This window comes from Accipiter gentilis, chromosome 18 (assembly GCF_929443795.1).
Source record: "Accipiter gentilis chromosome 18, bAccGen1.1, whole genome shotgun sequence".
Taxonomy (NCBI): domain Eukaryota; kingdom Metazoa; phylum Chordata; class Aves; order Accipitriformes; family Accipitridae; genus Astur; species Astur gentilis.
This window is the reverse complement of record NC_064897.1, coordinates 10,774,256-10,795,553: the sequence shown is the minus strand read 5'-3', so window position 1 is coordinate 10,795,553 and position 21,298 is coordinate 10,774,256. Positions and strand designations below refer to the sequence as shown.

Here is a 21,298-nt window from a genome sequence, read left to right as displayed (position 1 = left end):
CATCCCTTACCTTCAAAATCAGAAATACAGTAGAGGATCTTTATTTTATGTAGAAATAGCAGATCAATTTTTCCCGGACTTAAAAAAACAGTCCTGTTTATTCTCACACAAGTGTGCAACCACAGTGGACTGACACATTGCAACATGCTGATATTTCCTTTAACATGTTGATATATACTGCTTCCCCCAACCACACTTACAAAGCAAGACTTCGTTGTTGCTTTTTCTAGCTGGATTAAACTAGTCTCAAGAAATCGTCAGACAATCCCCAAGTCCTCAAAACTATGAAACTCTGTAGTGTTATGTAAACAATGACTGATAAAGCAGTAAATACAGCCCCAAAATGTTTCTAAATTACATTTACCTACAGTGAAGCTGGGGAAAATGCTTCACTCAAGGTAATACAGCATTGAAGCTGCTCAACAATGTCTATACCACATCAGTCAAAACATTAACAAGATAGATTAGGTAAAACTAGAGCTCTTGTATTTGAAGGGAAACCAGCAAAATTACTAAAAACATCAGAAAAGGAAGCAATGGGTTAACTTAGGAGCTGTTTGCACTAGAACATTACAATGTAAAACCTTACGTTTCCCACTGGTATGCTTAAATGGGCAATTTTGACAGTTGCACTCTTCTCCCTCCCTATACCCATTCTTTTGAAGACTAGCTGCATATTAACTCAATAAGAACATACTCCTATTAAAACAATCAATCTTCTTAGCATGACTTAAAACATTTTATAGTTTATAACTAATGCTAACTACCAAAACTTCAGATCAAAAAAAAAAGTAAATAAAAAATGTTAAAGTATGTTATGTACTTCCAAGACTAAGGATTGTGTCTAATATACTGCATCCTTAAGAATTGCAAACATCACACACATCAAATACAATAGTTTTGCCAGATAAATTCCTGACCAAGTTACCACAGAACAACTTTGTTAGAAGTGTTCCTTCCTATGCAGTTCATCTTCACCATATTTGAAACACTAACATTAATGTTTTCCAGATGGAAAAATCTTGCGTAAACACTTATAATGGAAGTTAAACCCCGCAATGTGAACAAAATCACTTAAGTCACAATCCTCCAAGTCAGAGTTTACCCTTACTTTCACAGAAAGGAAGGACTGCTTACCAAGATTATGAGGTTAAACCTTTTAGGCTCTAACAAACCAACATGAAAGTGGCCTGAAAAGTGGCAAGCTCCTCTCAGGAAAATCTTGTTGGCAATCGAAAATTGAGGTTCTCTAGAACTCTGAAGGAACAAGAAATTTTACAGCAGCTGCAGCCAAGGTCTTATAATATTGTCACACATTAACTTTTGCCACTGTTTGACTGGCAGATTCATACACTTGTACTTCTCACTGCTTCTTTAGCACCACTTTTTAAAAGGAGACACCTGTAAGTTACAAGCCAGTCAAAATGCACAGCCCAACCCTGGTTAATATTCTGCTACACAACTGATCTGAATGCCCCCACACCCCCAAAGATTTAATACTGCTTGTATTTAGGTGTGTTTTTTTTCTTCCTCCCTCACATGAAATACAAACACGGCAGGTAAAAGTCTGCTTGCAAAATAACATAAGAAATACTTTACATTTTTCATGTGCAAATTTCATCTTGAACATACCTATGTGCTGTTATGCATTTTTAAGTACAGCTAACATTTAAAACTTACTTCCAGATATAAATAATATTACATACAATTAAAAAGATATGGGTGAGGCTGTTACTGGGCACTCTACTATGGGGAAATGCATGTGAACAAGCGATATGATAAACCTTCAGTCAGCGCACAACAGCACAGTGCATGGCACCAGAAGCCAGCAACAATAGCATACGTAATCTGTAGCAGATGAAGAAAATTTGGTAAACTGACATTTGATAAGACAAGAGTTCAAAGTGAGAAAGTCTGGCATTTTTACTGGTATCTTTCAGGCTCATGCTACTATGGAACTCAACCTTAAATTTAATTTTTGCATGAAGGCTCAAAATAAAGATGCAGAGTTCTTTCCATGAAACTGAAAGAAAGCAAAAACTTTAAGTTTGCCACTTCACAAATGTGTAACACATACATGTCCCAGCTACCGTGTTTTAGAAAAAGCAGAAGAAACTTTGCATTAATTGTTTAAATATCTATAGTATTAGAAGTTACTCTTAAGTTTTACTGCAGTTTGTACAGGATAGCCACTTCTAAAAGATATGGCTTACATTAGTAATTAAGCAGCTAGCTTTTGTTTTAAGGTTTCTAGTAAGTAAAAAGAATTGGTACATCCCACCGATATCACTGGGAGCAGGCAGACAACAAGAGACACTAGGCTAAGCACATTTGTATTTTATTGAAGCAAGACATGATTTAAAACTAAGCTCTATCATCTCTCTGGAGAAGCTACTATTATCAACAGGAACAGAGACATCAAGAGTAGTGACTATTTCAAGTCGAAATACATTCCTTTCTTCCAGGGATCTCCTAGTGTAGGCAATATGCAATGTCATCTACGAAAACCATAAAAAGATACAAAAAGATACACATTTCACATGTGTTCCATACAACAGAATTTTTATATTTTTTTTTTTTAAATAGATCAAGTAGTAGTCAATAAAGCATCTGCTAGATCTCCTCCGGGAACTGAAAGGTATGAGTGTGATGACATCTCTCTAGCTGCTCTTCACTTTTAATGGTTTAATAAGGTGAGCACTTTCAAGGTGCAAGTCCTAGCTGTATTTACCACAGCAGAACGATGTGTCCTGAGTTCTGTCCCATCCTGCTCATCAGGTAAGCCACTGAGGCCCTAGAAGACAGCTTTAGTAAAGACAATGATCTATGCTACAAACATTCTTGAATTCGCAAATGGGTCATATACCTAAAGAATAATTTTAGCTGTAAATACCCAATATAGCTTTGCAAAACGAAATAGGTTTTTATATCAAAACCAGAAGCCTTAAACATACCTCAGTCTTCAGAAGCACTGAGCACCCACAGACTCCTACCAAAGATCATAGAAAACATTGGGTAGGCAGAGGGAATAAACAGAACAAAACTAGCCATCTACCTACACACAACTTCCTGGCAGGTGGTTTTAATACATTCAAAAAGAGCACATATAGATACAAACAAAAGAATACCGATACTTGGGTCTTACTGAATAGCAAGTATTTGATTACTCTTAAAACATCAGGTATTTTTTGAAACTCCCAGGTCACGCTGGAAAAAAAAAACCCACAGAAAACTAAGAGCATCAGAACACAAGGTCTATAAATAAGCAGTACCAAGCACCAAGCATATTTTTACTATCTTGATGTTCAAATTGTAATTAAAAGCAACATGCAGCTCCCACTTATATCCTTCAAGGAGTAGATGACCAATAATTATAAGTTATGTAAACTAACACTTGCAGATTTTCATATCCTGAGTGACTGAAAACGGACATTAACAAAACAGCAAGAGACAGAGTTCTCTCAGCCACAGCATGAGCAAATTTAAGTCAGATGAGTGAAACTCCATTAAATGAAGCTAGCACTCAATATGCTATTCCAGTCTCATAAATAAAATTTAAGGACATGAGACCGATTCTTCTTAAAAGCAGTATGTAGCACAACTATGATTTCTCTTCCAAGCCTGAAAACACGAATTCGAATTCAAGGCAGAGCACAAGTCTGAGGCAAAGCACTGGGACAAGCCATAATCGTTCTAACTGCATTGGATAGGAGTCCTAGTACATGTTGATAGTCTGTAGGTTAAACACATACACACACAAACACCCCCCCCCGCCCCCATGCCTAGTAAACATGCAAATTAAGCATTCACAAACAACAAATACAGTGTTGCTAAAACCAATAAATGAGTTGTTTTGTTTGTGCCAGCTTCTGAAAAGCCAGATAAACAATACCAACTTTGCACAAATTTTACTGAAAAGAAAAAAAGTAGTTAATCTACAAGACCAATTCTCTCACTTTTAATTCCAGTTTAGGGTCACCAAGGTCTTTGTTACACAGAAACAGAAGCCTTTCTAGATGGAAGACTAAACTTAGTATGTATAGCATCACCATAGCTGTTAACTACCTTCATACGGTTTGTTGCCATTCCTAATGAACCTTTAAAGATTCTATTTTGTGCCCTTGCAAAAATGTTTTGTATACCAATAAAAGCTTTTGCTCTGCTAAACAGAATTCCAGCAATACATGTTTATTTACAGTTAAAGCTGATCTTCCACTTCTAAAATCATGTTCCTCATCTTAGGATTGTACTAACAGACTGTAAAAAGTACACTATAAGAAACAACTTTCAAATGACAAATATTCTTTCTACAGATGGCATTGAGGTTTGGTTACTATGAAAATGGTACCTGCTGTACCCAGTTTGCAGAAGCTTTACAACACAGTACATGTATTAAACTTATGTTTAAATGTTGCATATTTATTTCGTATTTCCAAGTCTCTATTCCCCCCCCACAGCTGTTTACAGCTAGCTTGAAGCCAAAGTACTTCACATACCTCCCTCCTCCCCACCCTGTCCGGAAACACTAAGCACTCACACACTCATTATTGTAGGATTGATTGCTCATAAGTGATGCACTGCTGGCATTGTTTTTACTCCATTCTGTTTACAAAAAGAAAAGGATATAGCATTTGTTTTAAAAGTAGGAACCTCAAGCCTATTGACCATGATGGTGAACCTTTTAAAGGCATTCCTTTGCTTTTTTGGCAGCATGGTTCTACTATGAAAAGTGACTATAAAAATTACTTTTACCTCAATGGGTCTGTTCTGGAATGATAAAATTCAAGGTAGTGTCAGCACTGAAAAAACCCACACAGTAAAAATAGATTTATTTTTCATACTACAATATCACAACTCCAATGCGTGCAAGACCACAAGCTGATTATTTTTTTTTTTGCATACCTTCCATGCTTCCCCCCCCCCCCCCCCTCTTTTTAAGCAGAACTATAACCCATCATTGAAACGAAGTAAAACCAATGGAGTTTGGTACTGAATTCTTACAATTTAAAATTTACATTAATAGCATTGTACAGGTATACAATACATATGTATATACCTATGTAACTAGAAGTACTAGCAATTCCCTGCAAAAGTGGTATTACTCAGAAAAATTTGTATACAAGCCACCAAAAAGACTTTATTTTCTGTTTGCATGCATTCAGCGCATATCTGATGCAAAAAATTGGCTATACATACACAGCCAGTTTTCACAGTAGAACCAACTCCACCATGTTTCTGTTAAGTTTTTTAGAACTTGAGGCACATAAGCTTAAGAGGTCAAAGACCAATGATGACTGATGGAGGCGACTTCAGTTCCATTTACAGCCATGTACTTCACACACTTTTGGCTTACATACCAACTGTCTCATCATCAAACTGTCACTAACAAATATGAAGCTACTAGAAGGAATGCATCATCCTCACTTTCAAAAGAAAATATTGATCTGATGAATTTGTTGCACTCAGCTAAATTCAGATATTTGGGATGGGAGGAAAGTTGTGCATTTTTACTGCACAATGGCCACTTTAATGTCAGAAGTTTGCCTTTTTTGTTTTAATATCCTGTTTAATTGATTCATTTAGTAACCGAACCTCAAACCACTAAAAACAAATACAAGAAACTGCAGGTATATACAGAAGCTTTATAGATTTTAATCCAAGGCTTTCTTTAATAACATGAATTATGAGTTAAATGTATTATAATCAAAACAAAAAGTAATTAATCTTTACTAAAACATGTACTGCCTACAACTGTTTAAATAAACTATGTATTTACAAAAGAAATCTTTAAGATGCCTATGTACCTCATGCAGAAAATAGTCACTGAATGTAGCATTAAGTAGCACTAAGATACCTCATTATGAAAATGTATTCCCACAATCACAAACCAAAACAATACATGTATAGGAGATAATGTCTTCAGGTTATTTTCTATGCTTGTATGATTATTTTTTTCTTCATAAAAGCTTTATACAACTGGAACAGAATTAATGTGAACTACATACTTTGAAGCCTAGTCATACAGGCAGACTAGGGATTAACAAATTCATTAATTCATTAAAGAAAAGCAATTAACACCAACATTCTTCCTCTGTACATTAACATACAGATGAGAATTAGCTAATAAAACAACTTAGTATTTCTACAGATATCACTACCATTACATTGGGTTTAAAAGCTCAAACTGAGTTCACTTGAACAAGTCAGTAAAATGACACCACTGACGTAGCAAATGCAATTACAGCATAAAGCCATTCACTACTTACTGTTTAGTTCAATACCTACCTCGTTTCTTGTTGTAAATAATATTTTTACACAACAGGTCATTGTGACAGAGTACCACTGGTGATCCTAAATTTGACAGTCTTTCCTTCATCCAGGCCATCTCTTCCTGAAGAACTTGAGGACTTGGAATGTCACGTAAAAACCTTTTCCGGTATAAGACATTTGAGAGTTAATATTTAGTACTGTGTGTACCATACCAAGCATTTGCAATGGAATTACTTGTTTTCCTCTACATTCTTCTTGCAAATAATTCAAAAGACCTTCTCCCAAACCAGGGCACTCTTTCTCCTGGCACAACAGCAGTCAAATTATGACAATTATTTCCCTGTCCTCCCCCCCAAAAAAATTTTCTGAAGATTATCTGTGCTGTAAACATAACAGTAGTCCAAAAATCAGGAGTAGAACTTGCATACGCTCCTGCACATTTTTAAAGGAGTAAAGATTAAAAGGGTTATAGCATGAATTTCATTCACTTTTTGCTCATGTTACATCCTTCAAGGATACTAAGTACCAAGTACTATATGTATCTATACAGAGGAAATGAGACATTCATTTTTACTTCCAGTCACAGTAAATATGCTTAAGTAGCCATTTTATCTTCTAGATTTTCAATGAACTATTCAAGTTCTCAGTTTTCCTAAGAATTTTTTGTTGTCAAAGAGAAGAAAAAAAAAAACCCAAACTTTGCTAGAGCATTCTTTAATTACAATGCAGCAAAAAAGCCAGTTGGCATCAGTGATTTCAAAGAAGTTCCACAAAGAATGTTTTTAAGCGGGAATCTGCTTCCTGAGCGATATGAAGTTTGATGATATTGCACAAACAGTGCCCAATTACAGTTTTAGCTTAAAGTTTGATCTCCACTCCCCAAGAAACATTGTCTTCAACTCAAGACAATGATTACATTTAGATTAGAGCACAGAAATTTTATTTAGGTTAAATATTGCTCCTAGTTTTGCCGTTCCTCTCATCCCAATCTTCCAGTGACTGACACTAGAACCCTTTGAAATACTTCCTTATTTTGTTAAGCTCCTAAGAACCATGGTTTGACTTACAACTCAAGAGCTATACTGGGATGCAAAAAAAACAAAAAGAAATTAAACCCTTAAACCCAGGTGACACCATTATTCACACTTCATGATAGCACAGGTCTAGAATGACTGTGTGGATACCTTTTCCTCCTCTGGAAAACACTTTGGGAATTCATCCTATCACTCAAAACAGCCTTTCATTAACTTTACTTTTACATCACCCAATTTTAGACAAATTTATAAACTGAACAAATACAAGGCAGATAAGACATGCAGGTTAGAATGAACAACAAGCAGCACTCTTGCAACCCCAGGAAACATGTTTTTAGTATTCACCCTAGAACATAGATCTCAGTTTGAGACTGATGGTTCTCTTAAAAATTGTTCAGACAACTACCTGAAGTACATTACTTGACCTTGATTCTTTAACATTATTTAAGTGTCCAGTCAAACCAAGAGCTTTATGTACACATACACAATATACCAAATGAATTTAAAAACTCTCCTTATCGTATTTGACATGTATACAGCTACTTCAGTATACAAGAGTATGACAAAACTCAAAATTTTACAAACTTAACATTATGTGGCAACACAAACCTGTTTTTTTAAATATTCTTCTACCCCTCAACCAGAAAGAATAGGAATTCAGGCAAGCACATAATGAAATACCTACCTTTTATTTACTTCCTCATCTGCAAATTCTGTGGGTATAAGAGAGAAGTATTTCCCCATCTTCAGCCACAGATTAGATTTAGGGATCCATCCATTGTGTGCATGAATAGTATGGATTTTAGCAAGCTGTCTGGCAATAAGTCTAAAAAAATAGAGTTTAAATTAATGTTACATTGAATGTATATCTGACAGTCTTTATTGTATTATTCCTAGCACAAAGACAACTACAAATAGATTTAACAGAAAAATTGTAAAAAATGCAAAGACGGTTTAAACAAGAGCAGCACAGCTATAGGGTAGCATCTTTCAAGACTCAAAAGGTCATTAACAGCACTACTTGAGGGAGAGGAGGCAGGAGGGATTGGAGTTCAGTTACAGCATGCATACTTCACCTGTATTTACAGTCTCTTCAACTTGCTTATCTTTAGAAGAGTTGACTCATATTAGCTGCCATTGTTAGGCAAATGCATTTCAGTATGTACATGAAAAACTAAAATCTTAAGACATCAGTACTATCCGTTCATAGTTTCAAACTTATTCACAAAAGGAATGTATTAGAGCTAGGAGTACTTGCTTTAATCATGTCCAGCCCCCTACAACTCCACCTTGTTAAATGATCTCCCTAATGGTAACATGCAAGTGTTAAATAATCACAATAAGCAGGCCTCTAAGCAGTCTTCTGGGGAGGCAGCAAGGGTCATTTGTTCAGCACTGGAATACCATGATAACTAAGATAGAGGACAATATGCTGCCAAGAGTGTGAACATCAATTTAGTGCAGGCTTATAAATATTTATTTTCTGCATCCTCATAAACTAAGCTTGAGATCCTTTGGGCCTGACAGAATACCACAAATGCATCATAGAACTTGAAGAGTGAAATAATAATTTAAAAAACCTTACCTGAAAATATCTGGATTGCATACATGCTCTGGATCCAGTGCTTCTCCCTGCATGAACTCGTAGCACAGGCCATTATTGAAAGTACAGTATAGTTGAGGTGCACAGCCATGGGCCTGCAACACACGGAAACTCTTCACTTCCTCATCTCGATCTACTAAAAGCTCGGTCTTATTTCCATAGATCCTAACTAGAACGACATCATCTGTTATGTCACCCACATAGCAGCCAATTAATTTATTGGTGATTCCATCGGTGAACAGCTGAAAAGTAAAAATAATGTGTAAGCAACTCAGATGTGCATTTTCAACGTGCAGGAAAAGAATGCAGGGTTATTCTTTAGTTCACAAAACACAAATGCTTACTAGATTGAGCATTAACAAAATAAACCTTTAAGATATAGGAAAATAATGAAGAAAATTGCAAGGATTTTTACCAGTAACATAGAGGAAAATGTGAAAACATGCTATAGTGAATTACAGAAATACTACATGTAAAAAGCAATAACCGAGAGCTCAATATTGTAAAATGTGTTTCCACATAACCACTCTGAAACTGATAGATTAAAATGGCTGAAATCAAAGCCCCAACAAGGCAGCAATCCTAACAGGTATAGAAACAGTCTTGAATATAGGTAGCATGAAAACAAAAACAATTTTGATGCACTTCAGAATTTCAGTATCTCCTGATATAACTGCACAACCAGTAAAAGATACTCCTGGAGTTCTAGACTACTCTTTTTAAAAAGCAAAATTCAGGTCAGAAACAGTTCAAGTTCAGTAGTTATCATCTTCCCACTAGCCTTCAGGTTTAACTGATTGAGAACAATTCCTACAGCTGCTCTGGCTCCTCTGCAAATTTGAGACAGTAATTAAAATTCAAGACCCTAGCCTTCAGACTCAAGTACCATTCCAAATTTAAAAGCTTCTGACAAGACCCACTATCCTCTCGTTTTACCTCATAACTGGTACATGCCATTTAAAAGATTAAAAATGCATTTTAAGTCCTTATCATTAACTTGTATATAAATGTAATTTTTAAAGCCTTCCCATTTACTAGACTTTGACCGGTCTAGTCACTAATGCCTGAACATACTGAAGATGAAGCAAGTAATTGTCTACAAAAGTAATAGCATTATTTAAGCATTATGTTTACATCTAATGACAATCTACTCGCTGCCTTTCAAATGATGATGGAGGTATGGATACTACAAGTTCCCAGCTATGGAAAGAATAGGGGTGGACCAAAAAAACCCCACTCCTTAACCACTGCTTTTCCTTTCACATTTGATGATGATGCCCAAAATAGCCATTATACAGGCTGAACTCTTGCAGATGCTACCTGACAAGCAGACTAGATCCTGAGTTACTGGGCTCCATGTACCCAGTTGCACGTAGTCAAGCATTTGAAATCCCACTCAATGCCTGCAAGAGTAACACAGCAGTTCTTAATCTCCTTGTACAATCCAGGACAGTTTTACACCTCAGAAAACAGACGTTTGGTACTTTCAAACTCTGCACACTGTCAACTCAGACTGAACGTTTAAGAACTTGCTAGATAAGCACTACCCATATTAAATCTAACTGTTAGGTAGGTGACTGAAGGACAAGCCATTAACATCCTCAGGTGACAAGCAACATCACAAGCAAGAGCATCGATGTTTTTGTAACTACTGAACAGTCTCCTGCAGTCTTAAACATAAGTAGTAAACAATTTAAAGTCAAGGTTCTCACAGAAACTGTAATTTATATTCAAGTATATTTTTTTCTTGCTCTTTACAGTCATGCCTCTTCTCCCATTCTGTTGCCCCCAAAACCCTAATTAAAACTTAATTAAAAAAGAATAATCCCTCCCACAAAGAACAAAGCCTCCTTTCAGGACCTTGCACTAAAACTGAAAAGTGAGCAGCAAGAAGTAGCTTCAAGTTGGTTAACATACACAGTTAGACATACAATTTTCCCTTGGGAGGACATCCTGCAAGTTTAACTTAACACCTTTCTTTAGGAAGTGCTTTCACCATTAATTCTCATTTAGTTAACTCTACTGCCATACGCACAAGACAAATGGAGATACCCTGGATAGATTTTTTTAATTCCTAATTGTAATAGAAGTCAGAAAATCAGCTGAAGAATGAAACCTATTTTTCAGGCTTACAATACTAAGTGTTCAGTGACAACAGCATGAACTCATTTACTGATGTCCACTCACACATCCTCCCTCATCTCCTCCCTCAAGTCCTAAGTCAGGCCCAGAACAAAAATACTGACAAATAGAGTGGTCTGTTGCTTTTCAGATCTTATACTAAATCTTAATATTTAATGAAAAAATACTTGTATTAAAAATACATGTCAACAACAAGAAACTTCTCTACAGGCAATATAATTCCTTAAAACCTTGGACAGTTTGTGGTTTTTTTTTTTTTGTGGGTTTTACATTTTTTGGTTTGTTTGTTTTGTGGGGTTTTTTGGAGGGGGTTGTTTTTTGTTTTTTTGTTTGTTTTTTTTTTTAAATGAAGCAAAACAGAACTCAGAAACCTTGACATCCCCCCCCCTCCAAGTGGTAGCCTTTATTTTGAAAAGTAAAGTGGTTATCATTCAAATGCAAGTGACAGCTTATTTCCAAATCTCAGGGGTTTACAGAAATCAAGCATTAGGAGCAATTTTTTTAATTCCTAAAGAAAAAATTCTGAAGTTGGCTCAAGTCTCCCCGTTTAAGAAGACACAGGACTTTCACAGTGGAAGATGCCGTGTTTTAGCTATTATGCCTTGCCTTCCTCAGCAAACCAATGTGATGAGGTGAACAAACTCCTGCAGAAAAGGACTGGGAAAGCTTTAGTTGTCATCACAAATAACAAGAAATAGCTCAAGTTCCCGAGTAGCAGAGGATATGAAGATATTCCATTTTTCTTAAACAGTTACGAATACTCAATCTTGCAGAAGTAGGTTCAGCAAATCATATTCCTTTCATCCAGACAGGGTAACCATAAATTCAAATAAACCTGCTTACAAAGCCTCCTTGATTGACTCAAAATTAAGACTTCACAATTTATGGACACATTTTATTACTAGCTATTATTTTAATAACCCAGAAAAGGAGACAAGTAATGAAGAATCTTGCCTTAAACAGTGTTCATAGCAACTAAGTGTTATAAAGTTAATCAGCGCAACTAAGAAAACTATGCCATTTAGCACCACAGATACTGGTTTTCACATTAAAAAGAATACAACTGTACTCTTAGCACTGTTTTCTCTGTGGACATAAGCATGTTGTTGCAACAATGCACATACCATATTCAAGAGAAGGATAATGTGCTGGAGCAGCGTTACCTAGTTTGAACAGGGAAGTACTTAAATGCATTTCAAGTATGGCTTGTAAATCACAAATTACATGTTTATATTATAACATATCCATTCATAATCTTCCCCCTTGTAAGTGTATTGCCACAAAACTATTTCAATTAGAAGGGACCTCCTGTCATCATCTAGTTCAACCTCCCTGCTCAAGAAGGGCCAGCCAGAGCCAGTTGCCCAGGACTGTGTCCAGTGAGATCTCCAGGAATTCTGGAGACTCTACAATCTGTCTGGGCAACCTGTTCCAGTGTTTGACCACCTTCACAGTAACAAAAAAAAACCCAAACAAAAAAAGCTTTTCCTGTGTTCAGACAGAATTTCACATTTTATTCATTCATTGCCTTGTCTGTCACTGGGCACTGAGAAGAGTCTAGCTCCCTCTTTTTCATTCCCTCCCATCAGGTATTTTTATGTATATAAGATCCCTGCAAGCCCTCTTTTTTCCAGGCCAAACAGTCCCAGCCTCTCCTCATATGAAAGATGCTCTAGTCCCTCAGTCACCCTCATGGCCCTTTGCTGGACTTGCTCCAGTAAGCCTGTATCTTACACTGGGGAGCCAAGAACAGGACACAACACTCTAATATGGCAAATTAATGTAGAAGTATTGATTCTCATACATTTTAGCATAAAATCAGAATTAACTCATTAAAAAGTGTAAAGAGCACTTTGCAGAATTGTTTTGTGTTGAGTTGTTGATCGAGTTAAGTATCTTGTCTGCAATACTTAAATGAAAACTTCTGAAATGTAGCATTAGAAAAAGCTCTTATCCTGTCATTGCAGGGCCAAAAGAAAAGTGAAAGTTCTGCTGAACTAAGATGGATCAAAACCAGTAAGTATAAAATTCACTACCCCCTCTGAAGAGAAAGAAGTCTATTGTCTTCATCGAATAGCAAAGGCAGCAAACAAAATGGGCAGTAATTCCCAACATACAACAGCACTATTTCAAATCACTGGAACTTGTGCTACCATTCTCTACCTCTTATAAAACAATCCTCTAATGAAGCTTGCCTTTCCCTCCATACAAAATTGTACTAGGAAAAGACAAAGCTCTAAGGCTATCAAAAATAGTCATACTACAAAAAAAAAATAGTCATTAAGTAGCGCTGATGCAAAGAAACAGTAAGAATTTGACTTCCTTATGCTGTTAAACAAGAAACTTTTGACACTGTACAGCTTCTGTCATGCTGCACAGGTCTATTATCCCCTTAAAACAAGTCTCATTAGTGTTAATAAAAAGAAATCTACAACAAGGAAATTGGACTCCCTCAACTGATAATTTAGGAGCTCTACTTCTTATTAGCATCTATTTGTAACATGCTGCTATAAGTAATTGTTTACACCCAGGAGCATTTTAGTTATTGCTTCTTAAAAAGGCAGAAGGGTTTGCTTACTTTTCTAATAACATTATTCAGAGTAGACAATTTACATATTCCATCATGAGAAAACATCTAATGTTTCCTACCAGTAAAAGAATGTAATACTTGCTTTATTCTTTTATTCAGAATGCCTTTACTGTAGCATTTACAGAATCAGCTTAGAATGCCTTGCCTGAAACATAACTTGAGATGCAGCAGAGCAAAACAGGAATTCTATAACAAAAGCATCAGCTGAGCAGCATGAACAGAGAATGGACTCTGATGACATGGATAAAATAATCAGTAAACTCAAGGCCATGTGGAAGATGATGGCAGAGTCTACAGAATGGTATGAATACCAGGTAGAAAATTCTGGTAACAAATAAAAAAATACAGAGAGCACCAATAGAAGTCAAGAACACAATGCAACACACAAAAAAAATCCAGCAGCAAAATTCTGGTACCCTTGCAATCTGCAAGAATTTAGTTATTGTGATATGTACTTACCACATAGCAGTAAGTATTTTCAGGTGAGGTGATGCCAAGCTAAAACTAATTCTGAAAACGTTTCTAGAATGGTAATTATACTAGCCCACAATCCAGTCAAGAGATCTAGCTTGAAGTCAAGGCTTTTTAGCTCTTGGGAACAAATAGAAACTGTTTACTGAAATGCAGAGTGAAGGTCAGAAAGCTACAAATAAGTTGGAGTTACTCAAATGCAGTCTCCAAAAGCAGCCCATGGTAGAAACAAAGCCAAGTGAGTCTAGGAAGACCAGAGAAAACTCAACCGAGACATGAAGCATCTTTGAGACAGACTTTACCCTAAAAGCACTCCTATCAGCAACAATCAGGTTATTAGATTCCTGAAAAGGGCATGTGATGGGTATGTTCCCATCTCATAAGCAGATGGTTCAAGAAAAGCTTATCTCTCATCCAGTTCAGATAAAACCAGGATTGTCTACCTGGTGGTCAAAACCACCAGATTGTTCCAGGTGTTCAAAAGAATGAGAGTGAAATTATTATCACATGTAACAAGCATGAAAAGGCAGAAATAAAGCATCACAGGGCAAAGTAGAAAGCACTTGGTTCACAAAAGAGATGTAAAACCAAACAGATTTTTTCCTTCTAGACTGTTATTACATCCATAAGAGGAGAAATATAGAGAGCAGTATTGTACTGCTGCAGAAACAAAAGGGTGATGTGAAGTTTCAACAAAAATAAGCAGGTATTCCCCCAATTCTGCTGCTGAACCGCAGACTGCATATTAAGATCTCCAGAAAGGAACAGACTTTTAATACATGCTTCTTTAATGATCACAAAACTTCAAGTTTGTATTTAATATAAAACTTTCATTTTTTCTGGAAAAGTATAGTCTATACAAGCACATCTACAAGTATCCATCTCAAGAATTTAACTTTTTGAAACAAGGTTAGTTATTTCTCCATCTCTTCTTTCTGTAGCTATTCATAAAAGGACAAAGTACAACTACTGGAAAATGCAGGCCTTGGGTAAAATCTCATATATTCAGCAGGGCTTATGAGAAACATAATTCAAAGGTCTCCAGGCTCTGGAGCCATATCCTCTAGATCACTACATTCAGCAGGTGAAAGCCATTGTCTAAACAATTTTGGTTGTCAGATGACAAGGAACAAGACCATTTGGTGTTAAAAGTACTAAGACTAGCAGAGAGCCAGTAAGTCAATGGCACCATTCTATGGTAAGTTTGGCCATAAGCTGAACTAGCAGTGTTCTACTGAACTTTTGGGATGCACCCATGACAGCAGCATGGAGAAAGCAATACCACAACTACCTATGCTATATACTATCACTTAAACATTTTTTTTTTGCGCTACCAAACCACAAACCCTGCAATTTCAAGTAAGAATTGGGGGGGTGGGGTGGGGAGGTAATGATGGGGGGAGGGGTTCTTTTGGGGATTCTGTTTTGGTTGGGGGGGGGGGGGAGGAGTTGTCTTAAGGTCTTAACTGAAGTTTCAGATCCTCCATATTCTCAGTATAAATACCATTTAAAATTATATTCAGTAGCCTACTATTAAATGCTATAGATATGTCACCCATTGCAAGGGCTGGTTCTGACCTAAATGCATGACTTTTATATCAGAAGAAAAACCCCAAAGAGAAATTACATATTTTTCATCTTGTTTCTGAAGAATATTCTCCTACCTGAAAACAGTCAATATCAGGTAACTAGTTAAGACTTTTAAAGTTGTGATTTGCTTTAGATCTTTTTACAGATTTTGTGATACTGATGAAAACAGTAACAGATAAATAAAAAAAATAAGCTAATGGAAAAGGAGTCCAAGATTCTATTCGAACTCAAAGAATTAATTTGCTGCTCCTCTTCGTGGAAGATTTTGACATGAAACAGCTACATAACTGTGTGTGAGAAAACAGGAACTAAAACATCTTAGCTACCTTCCTTTACAATGTTACAAGTCTATAGCATAAGTTATATGCCATTACACAACCAGATCCAAGCTGTGCCTAAGCAAATATTGGTTCTCTGTAATTAGAACCAGTCACCCAATACAAACACACCTATATCATGCACTGTGATGTGGCACATCGATCACAAAGTCACCACATGCACAACTGCTGCCTCTCCCACTGATACAACAACAACAAAAAAACACTTTACAGGAAGGGATTGAAATTACCAAGCTTCATAAGAATGGAGAAACCAACCCAGTCTCAAATGACATCTAATACTGCCTACGTTTCCCACTTACTGTGACACTGCATTCAAGGCACACCTCAAATTACAGTTTTTCCACAAAACATCAGCAATGCAGCCTATTCTGCAACTCTTAACTTTTCTTTTTCTTTCCTTCACTCATCACTTCTGCATTTAGAGATACTAGCACCTCAGGATGTTAATCTGTGAACTCAGTCCTTTCTCTTTTTATGGTAACTACTTTCACAACTGCTGAAGAGCATGAGGTCCTAAAAACACCCAAGCAATAAAAATATCTCTTGAAAAATGTAATGACATTGAGATACAAAATAAAAAGTTACTTTGTTTCCCAGAGACTGACATTTTCTGTTTCCATTCAACTATTACAATGCTTTAAATCCCACACACAGTCTGTTTAAATAAACTGTGAAATATTTTAACTAGTTCAGAAATCTGAACCTAATCATAGTTTGTAATAAAGAAAATACCGAGATCTACACAAGCAAAGAAATTAGAGCAGCAGCCAGAAAATACTGCCTGAAGAAAAGCTATTGAGTACAAGTCAGAAAGAAAAAGCAGATACAGGGAAAAAAGCTAACCTGGTATATATATAAAAAAAGGGGGGGATGTTGTTTTGCTGGTGAAACTACAATTGTTTATAAGCATAGCTCTGTCTTGGATGGTAACATTTCATAGCTGCAGGAACAAATTTTTGCAAAGAATTATAAAATGCTGCAGTAGTAAAGTCATGCAAAGTGTTGATAAATGGAAAGACATGTACATCTTGCCAACAGAGTACCAGAAAACAAGCAAGGTCCACTTATTTCAGAGAATAACAAAAAAATATTAACTAAACTTATTTGGAGATGATTGGAGCTTGCAGGATTCAGGGGTGGGGGGCAGAGGGAATCATAATGAAGAATTTGATCACCTTTGCAAAGCTGATCCTCCCCCCCCAGGTTTAGGCCACAAGGAGACTACTGTTTGCTAACATACAATTTTTATCATTTTAGATCTCTGGATGATTTTGCAGATGATTTTTTTTTTTTTTCACACATAAGATATCATGCTGGTCTATCCAAATAATGGTGTAAATTAACACTATGAATGTTAAGTCTTTTCATCAATAAAAACAAGAAGCCTTTATTCTCAATGTTAAAGATTACTTCAGAATGGAAAAATATAGATTGTTTTTCCTGCACTGTAACATTACACTGCAGATAGGAAATTATGTATTAATCTACTGAATCCTTCATTATAACCAGACCTACAAGATGGACAATAGGTCATGGGATAAAAGAATTCTGAATCTGCACTTACTGAAAGGGTAACTAACCTTCCCATACTGTAACCAAACACAGATCCTCCTTCAAATACTAACACAAATCAACCTCCATAAAAGAGGAAAAATAAAAAATTCTTAAGGCAGGCAACAGATTCCAAACTGTGATTGTATTTTTACACTAGGAAGGGTGATACAGGCTCTTTAAGACAGTAAAGAGTTAAAACAACTAAGTTTATATTTTTCATTAAAAAAGAATTGTCCAGAATATAAAAACTGGAATGTCCACAGTCACAATTCAAGCTGCTTACTAACTCAAAACAGGGTTTGATTAAGTTTTGAAGAGCATTTTTGTTTATGAAATAAAAAAAAAACCACAAAACTGTTTCTTATGTTCACCACAGCCAATTTCTGAATTTAGCATGCAGTGAGCTTTTCAGCAGGAGGTTGGAAGAGAGGCCTCCAGAGATCCCTTCCAACTGAACTACTCTACAATTTCATTACTGAAATCAGCTGTTACAGAATGAAAAGCGACTACTGCAAAAAAGCACAATTTGTTTTAATGACATTGCTTTGTATTACTGTAAAGCAGAAAAAGCAAGCCTCAAGAATTATAGAGTTAGAAAATATAACACCCAGTGCTATACAGCTCCTAGTATATCCACAGATGACAACTGCACAAAGTATGTACATGAAGATCAGCATTTAGACAGGAAAATTTTGTTTCTTCCTTACCAATGTAAAAGGACTTCAATATTTGTACTGCTCTGTAGTGATAATACTCATGTATGCCTTGACAGAGGAGATACATTACAGCAGAGCTGCTTGTGATTCAGCAAGTAATTGGCAATGCTTACGGATTCTATAGACTTTCTTGACAAATAATGCAATAAAAGAATAATTTAAGCACTGAAGATTTAAATTATTTTCATCCTCTATCCTACACTTACGTTCTGTGCTCTGATGCAAAAAATATAAAAATGTTAAAATATATTCATGAATTTAGGTACTTATAAATCTTACAGAAAGTGAGGATTATGCATTAAAATTTTCTAGCTACACTGTTTCAAAATTGTTTACCCAACTAAACAATTTGACAAACAACTAAATTTTTGCCAGAGAAGTTAATTAACTTTTTAAAGTCAAGCTCCAGACTCTTCAACTTCTTACTAATTGTTTTGACCCAAGAAGTACTAAAAGCAAAGGCAGCTAAGAGCAGAGTTCAACAGAGGAAGTAGTAGCTCGTTCCACCTATCTATTCTTTGTCTACTTTGCTATGATGCTGCTGTCTCAGATTAGAGAAGGCAAGCGTATTTTCCATGCAATACATGATTCTCATTTTCATCTCCCCCCCTAAATATATGCCCCCCTAATGAGGGGACTCCAAGGCAGACCTTCTGTTCACTCCATCCTCTTAACAAAAACAGTCATCTTTCACTTCAGCATCTTACCATATGTGATGCATGTGTAAGATTGCAGCAGCAATGGTGGTAATACTACTAGTTTCAAACCACATGCATTCTTGCTTGTTAGGTACACACAGCAGTTTAAACACAGACTGAAGAGTTAAAAATAAAAGGCCACTGGTAAGCTTCATGAATAGGATGTTCTTCTGCTGTTCAAAAGGAAAAAAGTGAGCTGGAAAGTTTTGGTCTTAAAGTAACTTGGTCAAAACAAAACTCAAGACAATTTTTAGACAGAAACTTCTAACCACAGACAGTAGTCTATTACTCTACTATTGTATGACCAGTCAAATGAGTCCCTGTTCCACACCAATGGTACCCATGGTTTTTATTCTATTAATTGCTTTTTCTGAAGAGGATGACAGAAGAAGCAAGCAGCATTTTTTTTTTTTTTCCTTAAGCCTACTACAACTTTCCCAAAAGCTTAGAGTCATCCCTCCTTAATAAGAAAATGTTTTGGGTTTGTTTATTAGCATTCCTGTATGAAAGAAAGAAAAATATTCTGTTGAGAAGTACCCTCATCAGAGAGTTGAAAGAACAAAAACATGTCTAACATGAGGTAGTCTTGCAAGGAGCAGGGAGATGACTCATGATCCTTACGGGTCCCTTCCAACTCAAGATATTCTATGATTCTATGAACTCCAACAACTCTGTTTACTATTACATATTGTAAAGCTGTCTTCATTGCACCTCAAGATGTTGGGACTGTGCTTAACTTACAGCTACAGCCAGCCCCCAACGAAACTACTTGGAAAAATCTCATTAGCTTTATTTTCACACTAACTGGACTGGCATGCATCAAGTTTCTTTTCTTATCAAGAAACTTCAGGGAATTTAAGCCAATTCATGTGCTATTACCTCAGCGTGCTCAGTTTTTCTATACAAGTTACTTCCAGCAGCTCTCTTCAGAGGAACTTCACTAAAATAAGACACTTCTGCATATTAATAACTGCTGAATAACAGAGTTTAAGAGCATATAATAAAACGCTCAACACAGACTGTAACTGAACTGCTATTTTAGCCAGGTAAATCGACTGAAGGCTCGTATGGGGCCAGGTTAAGTATATTCTAGAAGCACAACAGCAGCCAATCCTCAGGCAGATGACTCGTCATAAATATGAATGATCGCTCACCTAGAGAATACCAGAGACTGAGCGGCGATACTCCTGCATACCGTCAAGACGGAGGGACGCAAGCAAGCCTCACGTTAACGGGGCTGACACTCACCGGGATACCGTGGGCCCCAAAACGAACCCCGCAGCGAGTCCAAGGCGTGTATTTACTCACTCCACGCGACGGCGCGGGGAGCAGGGCCCGCCAAGGGCTCCCTCGCCGACGGCGCCCAGGGGAGCGCCCCAGCCCCCGCGCCCGCCGCCTCGGCGGCCGTTACCTCAGCGGCCGTTACCTCAGCGGCCGTCCCCCTCCGCGCCACGGCAGCCAGCCGCCCCCCCCCCCCCCCCCGCCCCCTCTGCCCCGGGGAGGAGGCAAGTCCCCCGCCGCTTTACGAACACGCCCTGCTCGGCACGGACCCAGCGAGGGTGAAGCTTCCCGGCGCCCCCCCCCCCCCTCGCCACCACCGCAGCCCTCGGCCCCCGGGCCGGCAGCGGGCGTCGCGGGTGGGAGAGCAATCCTCTCCGCTAACCGGGGGCGGGGGGAGCCCAGTTTCGGCGGGGAGGGCACAAGGGGAGGAAGAGGAAAGCGGGCGACGGGGAAGGAGGAAAGCCGGGAGGGGGCAGGGGATGCTGCCGCGCCGACACGCCCCGCCGCCAGGCTGCCGAGCAAATGGGGCTCAGCGCAGGGGGCTGCGTTTGGAGAGCGAGGGGGAGGGGGAGGGGAAGGAAGCGAGGCGGCAGCTCCCCCGCACAATGGCCGCCCGCCCCCCCCCCCCCCTTCCTCTCTCCCCACGCTCGGGCTGCCGCATCCCCCGTGGGGGACGCGGGCGCAGGCCCCGCGACGCGCCCAGGCCTCCCCCGTACCTGCAGCGTCACCTCCTCGGGTCTCCAGTGGGGCCGCAGGCGGCGCAGGAGCTGCAGGGCGCCCTGGCGGTAGCCGGGCGCCTCCCGCTCGCTGACAGTGATGTCCAGCTTGGGCACCTCCGGGGAGCCGGGCGGGACGTGGATGTAGTTGGACATGGCGACGGGCGGGACGCGGCACGGGGCGGACAAGGGCGGGCGGCTCTCGCTGGCGTCTCCTCCGCGGCGGAGCCGGCAACTGAGGGGGAAATTTCCACTTGGGCTCTCGATAAAGCGGCTCCACCTCCCCCCGGCT

The 21,298-nt window shown here is 38.2% G+C and overlaps 1 protein-coding gene across 1 annotated transcript in view; it reads right to left on the bottom strand.

Moving 5' to 3' along the window:
• ETNK1 (ethanolamine kinase 1) overlaps nt 1-21,298 on the bottom strand; it is a 34,676-nt gene extending 13,378 nt beyond the window's left edge. Inside the window, exons 1-4 of the mRNA XM_049822418.1 lie at nt 21,007-21,298; nt 8,890-9,149; nt 7,990-8,130; nt 6,286-6,428 (exon numbers count right to left, since the gene is read on the bottom strand). Of these exons, the coding sequence (XP_049678375.1) occupies nt 6,286-6,428; nt 7,990-8,130; nt 8,890-9,149; nt 21,007-21,162 (700 nt within the window). The 5' untranslated portion in view covers nt 21,163-21,298. The remainder of the gene's footprint in view (nt 1-6,285; nt 6,429-7,989; nt 8,131-8,889; nt 9,150-21,006) is intronic.